This window comes from Staurois parvus, unplaced genomic scaffold, assembly GCF_062004578.1.
Source record: "Staurois parvus isolate SC_StPar_1 unplaced genomic scaffold, SC_StPar_1.0 ptg000394l, whole genome shotgun sequence".
NCBI classification, from domain to species: Eukaryota; Metazoa; Chordata; class Amphibia; order Anura; family Ranidae; genus Staurois; species Staurois parvus.
In genome coordinates, this window is record NW_028318190.1 from 1,797,634 (window position 1) to 1,811,614 (window position 13,981).

The 13,981-nt window shown below is 41.0% G+C and overlaps 1 protein-coding gene across 1 annotated transcript in view; it reads left to right on the forward strand.

Annotated features, from left to right (window-relative positions):
* RPS6KA1 (ribosomal protein S6 kinase A1) overlaps positions 1 to 13,981 on the forward strand; it is a 225,784-nt gene that overhangs the window by 37,426 nt on the left and 174,377 nt on the right. The window contains exon 2 of the mRNA XM_089686229.1: positions 5,674 to 5,718. Coding sequence (XP_089542355.1) covers positions 5,674 to 5,718 — 45 coding nt within the window. The remainder of the gene's footprint in view (positions 1 to 5,673; positions 5,719 to 13,981) is intronic.

The following is a 13,981-nucleotide window of genomic DNA, read 5'->3' on the forward strand; positions in this document are numbered from 1 at the left end:
TACAACAAAGTATTGAGATGAACTTTTGATATTGACCAAATACTTATTTTCCACCATAATTTGCAAATAAATTCTTTCCACATCAGCCAATGTGATTGTCTGGATTTTTTTTTCTAATTTTGTCTCTCATAGTTGAGGTCTACCTATGATGCCAATTACAGGCCTCTCATCTTTTTAAGTGGGAGAACTTGCACAATTGGCGGCTGGCTAAATACTTTTTTGCCCCACTGTAAGACACTTCACAACCACCAACAATTGCAATTATGATTTTGATTGTCTCCCGGCTACCATAATAATTACCATACACACCCAGTGCGTTATGAACAAAATATATGTACTCAAAACAAAAGTAAAATTCATATATAGAAACTCATGAAGTATAAACCTTTCCTCAATCTTCTAATTATACTATTGATATCTCTGTATGTGAACAACTTAATTTCCCCTATAACCTTTTGACACTTTTGACCTAAATTGTTCACTTTAATATTTATTATAGGTACTTATATAGTGCCATCAATTTACGCAGCGCTTTACATATACTGTATTTTCCGGCGTATAAGACGACTTTTTGACCCTTGAAAATCTTCTCAAAAGTCGGGGGTCGTCTTATACGCCGGTATACGGCATGCTGACACTTTTTAGGGGGGCGGTGCGGTGCCGCCGCCGCCCCCCCCTTCCAACGGAAGTGAAACTAAGTACAGGGGTGGACAGAGGGGCTTCTGTTTCTTACCTGGCTCCGGTCCCACGACGATCCGATCCAGGAAGCGCAGCTGCTCCTTCCTTCAGTTCGGCCACTGGATGTTCGTGCGGCTGCTCGGCTCCGCCTCCTCACCGGTGATTGACCTCCAGAACTGTAGCTCAGGAAAGGCACACAGGCGGCCAATCACCGGGGAGGAGGCGGAGCCGAGCGGCCCCACGAAAATCAAGTGAAGGTAAGTGTGCCGTGCACAGGTGCTGCTGCAACCATATATGCTTGCTGCAGCAGCACCATACTGAACAGGGGTCAGCAAGTGTCAGTGGGAGGAATAGTGCCCCATCATTGGTGTCACTGATACCAATGATGGGGCATTATTCCTCCCACTGACACCGACGATGGGGCACTCCCCCCCCCCCCACTGACACCAACGATGGGACACTATTCCCCCCCCACTGACACCAATGATGGGGCACTATTCCACCCCCCACTGACACCAATGATGGGACACTATTCCTCCCACTGACACCAATGATGGGGCACGATTCCTCACACTGACACCAATGATGGGGCACGATTCCTCCCACTGACGCCAATGATGGGGCGCTATTCCTCCCACTGACACCAATGATGGGGTGCTATTCCTCCCACTGACACCAATGATGGGACACTATTCCTCCTACTGACACCAATGATGGGGTGCTTTTCCTCCCACTGACACCAATGATGGGGTGCTATTCCTCCCACTGACACCAATGATGGGGTGCTATTCCTCCCACTGACACCAATGATGGGACACTATTCCTCCCACTGACACCAATGATGGGGTGCTATTCCTCCCACAGACACCAATGATGGGGTGCTATTCCTCCCACTGACACCAATGATGGGACGCTATTCCTCCCACTGACACCAATGATGGGACGCTATTCCTCCCACTGACACCAATGATGGGGTGCTATTCCTCCCACTGACACCAATGACTGGGCACTATTCCTCCCACTGATACCAATGATGGGGCACTATTCCTCCCACTGATACTAATGATGGGGCACGATTCTTCCCACTGGTGTGCATTGGAAGAGGGGTAGTCTTATACGGCGAGTATAGCCCAAACACTACATTTTAACAGGAAAAGTAGGGGGTCGTCTTATACGCCCAGTCGTCTTATACGCCGGAAAATACGGTATGTTGTATTTTTACATCAGTCCCTAACCCTCAAGGGGCATACAATCTAAAGTCCCTAACTTACATTCATACATACACATACTAGGGCCAATTTAGACAGGATCCAATTAACCTACCAGCATGTTTTTGGAGTGTGGCAGGAAACCAGAGTACCTGGAGGAAACCCACGCAGGTACAGGGAAAACATGCAAACTCCAGGCAGGTGGTGCCGTGGTTGGGATTCAAACCAACGACCCTATTACAGCCAGGCAGAAGTGCTATGTAGCCACTTCATTCCCAAGTTACTAATATACAGTGTTTTATTATCCCATACCTAATAACCTCTTTATAATTGTAAAGGAACCACCTCTAGTATTCAACCATTTATCCCATATTTTTATAAATTTGCCTGGGTTGCCTTTATGTTGGTATACCATATGTTCTTTTTGTATGATTTCATTTACAGCGTTAACCCATATGAAGTTAGTTGGGGGGGGGGTCCCATTACCCTAGTTCATTTGGACATGAAACCAAATTAGCTAAGTGAGGACAGCAGAAGTAGGTCTGTGTGTTCTATTGTTAATGAAGTTCATTTAGATTAACATGGGTGAAAACTATCAGAATGTACTAATTCAGGAACTGTGTAGCTGACATGCCAGAAAAACCCGTAGCCCCTAAGGTTGTCTGTAAACATCTGAGTCTACAGAGCCTGTCTTGATCTTACCACAACAGCGGCACAAGCTTGATACTTCACTCTTCATAGAAAAGTGAAAGACCGACTGGCCCTGCTTGGAGGGAAATTCAGAAAATCTCACAATCTGTGTCCGCCGACTGCCTGAGGTGCTCGTTATGGCAGTCTAATGCATGGGCAAGCAGATATACTGACAGGTGGAACATGTACCATATTCCCAAAGGTGAACTTATCCTTTAACGGTTTGTTCAAGTCAGAGGTACTAAAATCTGTCCATCGCACCCAAGTGCCAAAAAATATATAAAGGAATGCGCTAAATACCAAATCACATGAAAACGCAGATAAATACAGAAGTAAAATAAAAAATATATTTATATATGTCCGTAAATCAAGTAGAAGTCCAAACACCAAAATGAGTGATTAAAAAAACTCTTAAACAAGAAAAAACACAGTGTAGCAAAATCCACCACCAAATGAAATGGGCAAACTCACCAGAGCTATCTGCCGATCAAACTACAAATCAGAAAAAATAGCAATCACTCTGGGAGCGACGATCTGCTGGAGCATCCAGGAGCAATAGACCGCAATCGGCCAAATCAGCACACATGGAACAGCCCTAACTGCAAGTGGTCATCATGCCTTCATAACTTTGGAAATACTCGGGGAATCAAAGAAGAGTATCATGGTGCAGTATATTAAAACAAGGATAATTTTTATTGTAGCCTTAAATATGCACTCACAAGAAAGGTGTCCAACCAATAACAGCAATATCAGTCTCAAAAAGCTAAAGCAGGGACGAGCCTCGCTCACCGCGATCACAGCCGTCAGTCTCGAGGAGCGTCCTGACGTCCCATTCACTAAGCCCCGCCCTACGCGTTTCATCATCCAAGGGCCACCCTTGAAGACGTCGGATGATGAAACGCGTAGGGCGGGGCTTAGTGGATGGGACGTCAGGATGCTCCTCGAGACTGTCGGCTGTGATCGCGGTGAGCGAGGCTTGTCCCTGCTTTAGCTTTTTGAGACTGATATTGCTGGTGTTGGTTGGACACCTTTCTTGTGAGTGCATATTTAAGGCTACAATAAAAATTATCCTTGTTTTAATATACTGCACCATGATACTCTTCTTTGATTCCCCGAGTATTTCCAAAGTTATGAAGGCATGTTGACCACTTGCAGTTAGGACTGTTCCATGTGTGCTGATTTGGCTGATTGCCATCTATTGCTCCTGGATGCTCCAGCAGATTGTCGCTCCCAGAGTGATTGCTATTTTTGCTGATTTGTAGTTTGATCGGCAGATAGTTCTGGTGAGTTTGCCCATTTCATTCGGTGGTGGATTTTGCTACACTGTGTTTTTTCTTGTTTAGAGATTTTTTAATCACTTATTTTGGTGTTTTGGACTTGTATATGAATTACGGACATTTATAAATTTTTTATTTTATTCATGTATTTATCTGCGTTTTCGTGTGATTTGGTATTTAGCGCATTCCTTTAGATATTTTTTGTCACTTACCTTTTCTTTGGTTAGGTTTGCAGCTTTATATATAATTTATTGGTGCTGTGTCTATATATTTTACACATTGCACCCAAGTGTTGTAAAATCTGTGGTGATTGTCTGAACATTGATGCCTCCATTCCTCTGCTTTCTGTATTTCCTCTACCTTCAGTAGCAATTGATTAAAGTATAAAAGCAAAGTTTTTTTTGAACTGAGGGCACACTGCTGTGACAGCTTGCGGCTTCACAGCCAGGTGCCCACTGTGCATGTGAAAGCTGCGCTTCACATTGTGAATGGTCCCGCAGTCTTCTGGGACCTGAAACCTGTCCCACAAGACTGAGGGAGGGGGGAGGACAACTTCCGCTTCCAGAGTGGGTATCTGTCAAAATCAGGTACCCGCTCTCCATCAAAAAAAGCCATTTGGGGAAGAGGAGGGTGGAAGAAGCCTTAAAGTGGTAGTAAACTGCAAGAAAGAAGAAAAAAAGTCCCCTGCAAGATAATGCATCACATACTAGCGCAGTATGTAAAACGTACCTTTAAAATTAAGCCCCGAAGCCTTTCATCTTCACCCAAACCTTCTTCCAGGCTCATGATTTCCAGCCGTCTGACAGGCCGGGCCACGATGACGTCACTCCTGTGCATTCTTGCGGGAGTCCCAGGCCACGGCACACAGCTCTGAAGGAACAGCACGGGTATGCCATTCCTTCAGAGCGCATGGGCTGGCTTTAGAAAAGAGAGAATATCTCCTAAACACTGCATATGTAGGTGATATTCATTTTACATACAGGTAAACTTTATTATAGGCTTACCTGTAGGTAAAATAAAAAAAAACGAGTTTACTACCACTTTAAAGCGGAACTTCCCCTTTTGAGTGAAGCTCTGCTTTAGGGAGATTTACCCTCTTCCTTTTTTTTTTTTATTTTTTTATTTTTTTTTTTTATATACATATTTTTGTAACATTTTCCATTATTCGTGAAAGTAAAAGAAAATGCCAAATTTTTGGGTTGTCCCCAGAAAGTAACAGGGAAATCTTCCAATGGGGACACTGTTTCTGGTGACCTGGATGTCCCCAAGAAATATCCTTAATTTTCAGGGATTTCCACTCCCTTCTTTGGCTATGGGACAGGAAGTGAAGGGAAATCTCCACAATGGGACACAGCGAAAAAAAAAAAATTGCCAGGGGTTATAACCCTCTCTTGCTCTGTCCCAAATTTAAAATCTTTTGCCTATAGTTCTACTTTAATTGTAGTAACTGCAGCAGACTTTCAGTGCAAGGGTGTAAGATTTTTACCAGCATTTAGAAAGTGGGGGACCAAGAAGCGTTTATAGGAACCTACAGATAGATGGGTATGGTAGATAGGTTTTTCTGTAAGGTTGGGGTGTGAACTATACAGGAAATATTTTCCCTTAAGTGTGAACTCTTCACTTGCAACATATTGATTTCAACAAGCTTCAACTGAGACATTGCTGTGCAAGTGATTAATCTCAGGCCTCTGAGTGATTAAACCTCTCGTGTTTGGTTTATGCCTTAAGCAAAAGGTGTTTCCTCTCTAACTAGAACATACCGTGGATAGATGACATTCATGTTTATTATCCAACTAATACATTTATTTTTTGTTCTGCAGAATGGACATGCTACCTCAGAAGATGCAGGAAAATGTACAACAAAGGTAATGTCGCTGTGCCTCCTGGCTGCGGTCTATTTGTTTACTTTTTATTAAGTGTGATTCAATGGCCCCGGGCTTCGTTTTTTCCTTGTTGAAGAGTCATATGTAAGAATCATTGGCGTGTATTGACCTGCAAATGAAAGTCTCTGTAGGGAACGTGCAGTTGCATGACAATAAAACTTTAATAGTTGCTGTTGTGAGTAAAGGTCATTTTCTTGTTATCATGAAGGGTCAATAGTTTCTTTTAAATTGTAAAATATTAAAGCTGATCTCAGTCTTGAACAGTTGTATAGATGTATTTCTTGTACTGAAATTGCTTACTTTTCATTGCACACTGTGAGCTTCTCACAATAGGAGTCACAGCAAAGTCATATAAAGCCCACCTCATTTCTTGGTTGGGGAATGTCCAGTATATAGCTTTTACCTCCTCAGTCTGGCCCACTTTTTTCATTCATTTGATTTCAGTTTCTTCAATCATGGAGGCTTGGTGTTACTTAAGGCAGTATTCCAAGGAACTCTTACTCCTCCAACACACCCACCCATGAAGGCATTTTGATATTTGCATAAATCCTAACGTGTGTCAGCGCACTGCTGGCATCATCAGGGCTCCGATTTCTTGAGATGAGTATTGAGGCAGGGGGCTGTGATGTGTTCAGCTTACCAGCCCCTCCCACCAACCCTGATCTGTTTTCATGACATAGAAAAGCACAGATACCTAGTGATAAAATGTTTGTAATGGAAAGGTTTTATTTATTAATTTGATCAGCATATTGATACGGGGGAAAGGAGGTAATAGGAAAGGCACTATACACTCACTGGCCACTTTATTTGGTACACCTGGTTATTGCCAAGAAAATTTCTCCCATAAACCATTACACCACCAGCAGCAGCCTGAATCGGTGATACAAGGCAGGATGGATCCATTCTTTCATGTTGTTTATGCCAAATTCTGGCCTTACTATTTGAATGTTGCAGCAACCAGTCTGCCCATTCTCCTCTGACCTTTGACATCAACAAGGTATTTTCATCCACACAGCTGCCGCTCACTGGATATTTTCTCTTTTTTGGACCATTCTCTGTAAACCCTAGAGATGGTTGTGTGTGAAAATCCCAGTAGAACAGCAGTTTTTGAAATACTCAGACCAGCCCGTCTGGCACCAACAACCATGCCATGTTCAAAGTCACTTAAATCCCTTTTCTTCTCCATTCTAATGCTCAGTTTGAATTTCAGCAAGTCATCTTCGCCATATCTAGATGCCTGAATGCATTGAGTTTCTGCCTTGTGATTGGCTTATTAGCAATTTGTGTTACTAAGCAGTTGAAAAGGTGTACCTAATAAAGTGGCCGGTGAGAGTATAGGCAGAATAAACTGCAGATTTAGAACTGAACTCTGGGAAAATTTGCACTGCAAGGTTAACTACTCATTTATGTCTAGGGGACAGAGTAAAGCAGTTTAACTTGCCCAATCCTCAGCACTGCTAGACTGGTCCCTACAGCCTCTTCCCTCTTGCACTTCAGAAGTTGGATGCTTCTGACATCATCAAGACTGATGCAGCGTCCATAGCCCTGCATTGGATATGAGTATGGTGAGGGGCAGTCCATCTCCAAAGCACAGAACAGACAATCAGGGCAGGAAACATGTTATTACCGTTTCCTAGAATAAATGAGTAGTGGTGCACCGAAATGAAAATTCTGGAGTCGAAACCAAAAATTCAGGATGCAGTTTTCCGAAAACCAAAATGGAAGGTTTTTAAAAGTGAGTATGTATTTTTTGGAAAAAAAATACACTTTAATGATTTAAAAAGAACCACAATGTATACCCCAATTTTTTTGCAAAATATGAAAGATGATGTTACGGCGAGTAAATGGATACCCAAACATGTCATGCTTTAAAATTGTTCACGCTTGTGGAATGACTTCAAACTATGGTACTAAAAAAAACTCCATGAGTGACTTTTTTAAAATTTCTACAGGTTACCAATGTAAAGTTACAGAGGAGGTCTAGTGCGAGAATTATTGCTCTTGCTCGTTCGTGGCGATACCTCACATTTGTGGTTTGAACACCATTTACATATGTGGGCGTGGCCTATGTATGCATTCACCACTATGTGCGAGCACTGGGGGACGGGCTTCTTTAAACTTTTTTTTTTTTTTTTTATATTTTTTACACTGTCCCTTTTTAAAAATAATTTTAATCACTTTTATTCCTATCACAAAGAATGCATGCATCCCCTGTGATAGAAATAATTAGTGACAGGTCAAAAAATGGCCTTATTTACAAGGCGCTGAAAGCGGAAGTGACATGGCTCCGGTCCTCCAAGGGCATAGAGATGAGTGGAGGTCATCTTTCCTCCACTAATCCCTATGCCCAGCACTGGGATCGTTCGGTGGTTTCTCAGGTAAGGCTGAGAACTAGTGAGGGGTGGCGGCAGCGGGCAGGCAGCTGCGAGGGGCAGTGGCAGCAGGGTTATTTATGCACATGTATCGGTGCTTATTTTCATATCGACCAACGGCCAATAGGGGTATTTTCGGACTAAACATTTTGGCCACCAAAATTTTGGTGCCCCCTATAAACGAGTGCTTAACACTTGCAATGCGAGCACAGTCCCACTACAAAAGAAGACTTTTACATTTCCTGGAGTTGGGCTTTATGACAGATTGTTGTAGAATTAGACTCTATCAGGTTGTTATTGCCTTCTACGTCATTGAGGAGATTTTCTCTTACTTGCCTGGGCGACATGGCGTCAGAGGGTCAGGAATTGAGAGGAATTCTAATGGGAGACAGCAGAAACACTTTCTACTAGAGTGTAGAAGGGATAGAGCATCTGTATGGGCTTTGTTGCCATGTGTTCTTGTCTCTGTGATACCTATTTCCTTATTCTGATGACCGTGGGCAGATATGTCTCCAACAAGATCACAAACTCCAATGCAATACTAAAAAAAAAGTTTTGGCTTGAGTTGGACTTTAATTTCATAAATTCCGTGTTTGGGTTTGTGTCCGTATCATACAAAATAGTGTCCTAATTCTTTGTCTTTAAACCTGCTCTTATTTTCTACCATTAAAATGCCACTTTGCATCCATAAGAATAAATTTAGGACATATCATTTTCCAAGTTTATGCTGGTGTTGTATGCAAATGCTGCAAGCTCAGAAACAGTACATAGGTTATTCCAAACTATGCATTAAAATGAAAATAGTAAAAATAAGAAAACACTAAACATAGCATGGCATACTAGTATAGGCATGTATATGTATTTTATAAGGTGTGTTCCCTTAGCAAACATGTATATTGCTTGTAGTGAGCTCAAAAAAAAAAAAAAGGCACGAAAGATAAAAGGTAACCTGGATTAAGAAAAATGTGGGGATTGCCAATACTATTTTTCCCTGAAAATGCTAGGTGCCTGGTTGTCATAATTAACTGGCTTAAAATCAATAAACCCACATCATTAAAAATGTCAGTACATGCTGTTCATAACCTCTGAATTCCTATGGGATTCATTTTCTGTATTCTGCAAAATACACCTGGTTAATCCTGCTGTTTGCTGTCCCCTCCCTCCTTGTCTGTATCCCCGCTGCAGCCTGAGATTGTGTAGACCAGCCGCTGCCACATCCACTGAGCGTGATCCAGTTTTAGTTCCCTGATAAGCTGTTTGTTTCCTCCTTTCTCTTATCTGTGAAGCCCACTTGACTGTAGAGTCGCAGATGTGGGTGTATACACTCTGGATGAATGACAGCCTGCTCCCTCCCATGTCCACTAAACACAATGGGGGAGGGTTATTACATGCTGCTTGATGGAGGCAACACCTTCCTGCAATTCTAAGCGTGAAACAGGCTGTGATTAACAGAGCTTGCCTGTAGACAGCACTTTTTCCCAGGATCTAGTGCTGTTCACCTGAACCCTTTGTTCCACCGGTCCGCAGCAGTGGCATCTTGACTTGGGCACTTTTTGGGCTGCTTTTTTTTTTTTTTTTTTTTTTTTTAAACATGTGACTGGCAGCAGAGGACTAGAAGCTCCTCCCACCGATGTTTCCCTGCAGACAGGCTGGGAAAGAGCTGGGTCGCATGACAGCCGTATATTGTATATGAAATAGGTAATGAGATTTTTTTTTTTTTTATTACAGTGCCATCATCCATATACATAGAGAAAGGATTATGTAAATTAAACAGTGTGTGTTGTTTAGTATCACTTTAGTATTTCTGCTTCACTTTGAACAGGTCTGCAGATCAGGAGTTCTTCGACCTAAACTGCTATATGTGTGTACTGGGTCAGTTTTTCAACATATTGAAGTAAGAGGCAGTCAAGAAGTTGTAAACCCTTACATATACCCAGTGAAGTGACTAGCCTCAAGTCCAACTTATGTAGGAGGATGTTTTTCATTTCTGTGTATCACCTGTTAACCTGCTCTTCTCTACAACAATTTAAAGTATACAGATTAAAGGTTATTTCTCAGCTCCAGAATGCAGGGAGCAGGGATGTGACATCACACACTGCACAACATAGGCCACAGAACTGAGTGTAATCTGAGACCTGGGTGGAGGGAATGGACGCACCACTCTCTACACAATCTCATAGGGAAAACATGCTAAGACTGAGACTGTCAGTCACCTGCTGTGTGCTAGAGGTGGCGATGATGCTGTCTCCTAGGGTTCTGTGATGTCCGTATAACCTATCAGAAGTGGCTCATGCAGATAGCGTAGGAGGAGAGTGCAGATAAGAACTAGGTGCTTTGGATCAAGGAGATTACACACAATAGAAAGATATGTTTTTTGTTAATTTTTAATTTCAGTGGTTTACAACCTCTCGAAAACTAAAGGTGTGAGACCTGCAGGTGTAAGGCCTATTCACATGATGACATTTGCACTTATGCACTTTGTGCATTGTTGTGCTATACCCATTTAATTATGCACCTTTTCGAGTTTTGTGCATTTTTTAGCCTCTTGTTTTTTTTCTCTCAAAAAAAAATGCATGTCTGCTCAATGCGCTTTTGGTGCCCTTAACAGCGAATGGCACTGCAAGTGTGACACTAATTTTTTGCAGATTTTGTAAGTGAAGAGTGAGGGTCCTTTTGTGCAGCATTCGGGCAGGAAACAGTTTTTTCTACTTAGGATATGGCTGGTTTTGAAAGAAATTAAACTGGAAGCTGCATATTTCGTTAATATAAACTGAAAGTTTAGTTTGACTTTAAGATATGCAGTATATTGGTATTGAGCCCTGGGAAATGCAGCATTTGATCATAAGCAGAATCAAATGACAGGAGAATGTAAACCATGAACAGACAAATGACTCAGGTATAACAGAGATGTTTACCATCGAGTCTCTTTATGTCTGTACAATGCTGTAATGTGTTTTGCAGTTGCTTTGTGAAGACTCTATATTAGTCTTGAGTGGATATACACATATGTCATGGGAAGTAGGAAGGTGGTTTACCTGCCGCTGGAACTTGCAGGCATGTAGGTAGGTTAATTTGCACCTGTCCAAATTGTCCCTAGTATGTGTATGTATGAATATAAGTTAGGGACCTTAGATTGTACTCCCCTTGAGGGTTAGGGACTGATGTGAATGCACAATATATATATAAAGCGCTATATAAGTACCTGTAAAGGTCAACTAGAACCTTTTGCTTTCAAGACAGAGTCACAGATCTACTCTATATTGATTTATCACTTTTGGCCAGTGATGGTTTAGGAATTCTGATACATGTGAAATTATTCAGTAAAAATGGTCCAGTGAGTGGTGCCACTGCTGGAATGTGCAGTAAGCTATGCCAACTATTTATAAACAATGCCTTTACTCACTCAGGCTACAGTAAATAGATTTCTGGTTTCAGTGGCTTACTACACCTTATACAATCTGTATTGACTGTATTGAAATAATACAAAGGCCACATCTTCTTCATTGTTGCTCTTGGAAGAGAGAGCTTCCAAGCCGATACCCGGAGGGCAGTGCTGCAGTCATGTTCGCCACACTAGAAAACCGAGGCTGTGGGGACACTCTTGTGTCTATTTAGAAATCGCAGTGGAAGAAAAAACAATGGACTATTTGGGATCCTTTATTTTAATAGCTGTATTGGGCAGATGAATTTGCTTTCTGGGAATGGTAAACACGCTGGGGTATGCCTGCATATGGTGATGAGAAACTACAGTACGTTTTAGGGCTGAAACCACTAATCAACATAACCAATTATAAAAATAGTTGTCAGCTATTTTTTTATTGTCGATTAATTGGCCTGCATACAGAATGCATTATTTGTTTACATATCAGGAAATACAGTGCGGAACTTGCATAGCTCAGTATACCGTTCATACATGTCAGTATACACAGTGCAGCACAAATACAGCTCAGTACACCGTCCATACATGTTAGTAAGTGCCTGAGAACTTGTGAAGTGGTTTTTTTTTTTTTTTTTTTTTTTTTAAACCTAGGGGCACTCTATACTATACTTTCCAGCTTGCCAAGGAGCACTCTGAAGGCAGGAGGAGCCGGTAGCGCTGTCAGGGGACCCCAGAAGAGGAGGATCGGGGATGCTCTGTTCAAAGCCACTGCACAGAGCAGGTAAGTATGACATGTTTGTTAAAAATTACTTTAAAGGCTCAATGCAGAGAAGATCAGCATCTAAACCCAGAGAAGCTGAAGGCTGATAGACTGGAGATAATATAAAAGATTTATAGCTCCCCTCCACCCTTCATGTAGCTTCATGTCTGACTCCCAGTTAAAATACATATCCTACTCCTGGGTATATTTATTAATATATATGTAATCCCCCCCTCCCCCACTGTTTCACAGTATAAATGAACCAATTATAGTAATGATTATCTGCTGTTTTTGTTCTATAAAGAGCAAATTTTTGTTTTTTAACCCCATCATGACAGGCGATACTAAAAGCATGTTGCTACTAAATCTCTTAGTTACAGGCTCAGGAAGCTTATATCAATTTAACTGCCTATGGTAGGGGTGTCTGTAATACTTAATTTTATATTAGAGTACTTTCTGAAAATCTGGGTCATTTTTAACTTTACGTTTCTTATAATCAGAGTCTGATAATATGTACTAGATTTAAACTCTAATAGTGTGTATGTCTGTGTGTATATATTATACACACACACACTAAAATAAGTATTGAGCATGTCATTTTTCTCAGTAAATATGTTTCTAAAGGTACCATTGACATGACATTTTCACCACATGTCTGTAACAACCCATGCAATCCATATATATCAGGAAACCAAAGCAAATTAGTTCAGAAATTAAGTTCTGTGATAAAATAGAATGACGCAGGGAAAAAATATTGAACACATTAAGAAAGGGAGGTGCAAAAAGGCATGGAAAGCCAAGACACCAGCTGAAATCTATTAGTAATTAAAATGCAGTCCTGCTCTTTGTCCCATCCCCAATCCCCAGTGACGCCAATACAGTGATCGGTGCTAAAAAAAAAAAACAAAACACTGATGCTGTACTAATGGGCGAACAAAGGGGGTTAACTGTGTGCAGAGAGAGAGAGACCGTGCTAACTATATAACTACTGCATATAGATTTTAATTTGTTTGAACTTTACATATTAACTAAATTAAATTTTTTTCTTTTTTTTTTAGGTTTTATTTTTTAGGGTTTTTTTTATCCGATTACAAAACAATAATTGCCCAACTAATAAACTGATTATGAAAACAGTCGTTTGTTGCAGCCTTACTATGTGTGTATGTAATGTTCCTTTTTTTTTCTTTAATTCTTTTTTTTTTTTTTAGCAGAAACCGCATTGCAATTCCGGAGAGCAAAAAACTGTTCACGTCCATTACAGTATACACAATACAAAACTGTTTATCCATGGGGTCAACCTATAAAGCCCCTAAGTTTACCTCTGTGCATCAGTACAATCAACATACATAACGTGGCACTTAAGCTTTGCAGTGTTCGTAGACAAGTAACACCTTTTCTTGCACTATTTTATGCTAGAGGCGTTTTCAAGCCTTAGTGTTTTGGAGTAAAAAAAGGGGTTTTGTAGAGTTTTTGGGAGCGTTTTTCCAGCACAAAAAAAAAAACTGAATGCTCCTAAATACTACTAAAATTCTCCTAACAGCTTTTTTAGAGCGTTTTTTTTTTCTTCATGTACTGTAAAAACGCTAATAAAATGCTAATCCAGTGTTTTTTTTCTCGTTTCTTTTGAGCTTCTAAAAATGCTAGTGTGCATGGAGACTAAAAGTGTCTTTGTAAGTGAAATGGGGAGTCCAAAATTTTCAAGTATTTCTCATCTTGCTCTTTCAGCAACAAAGT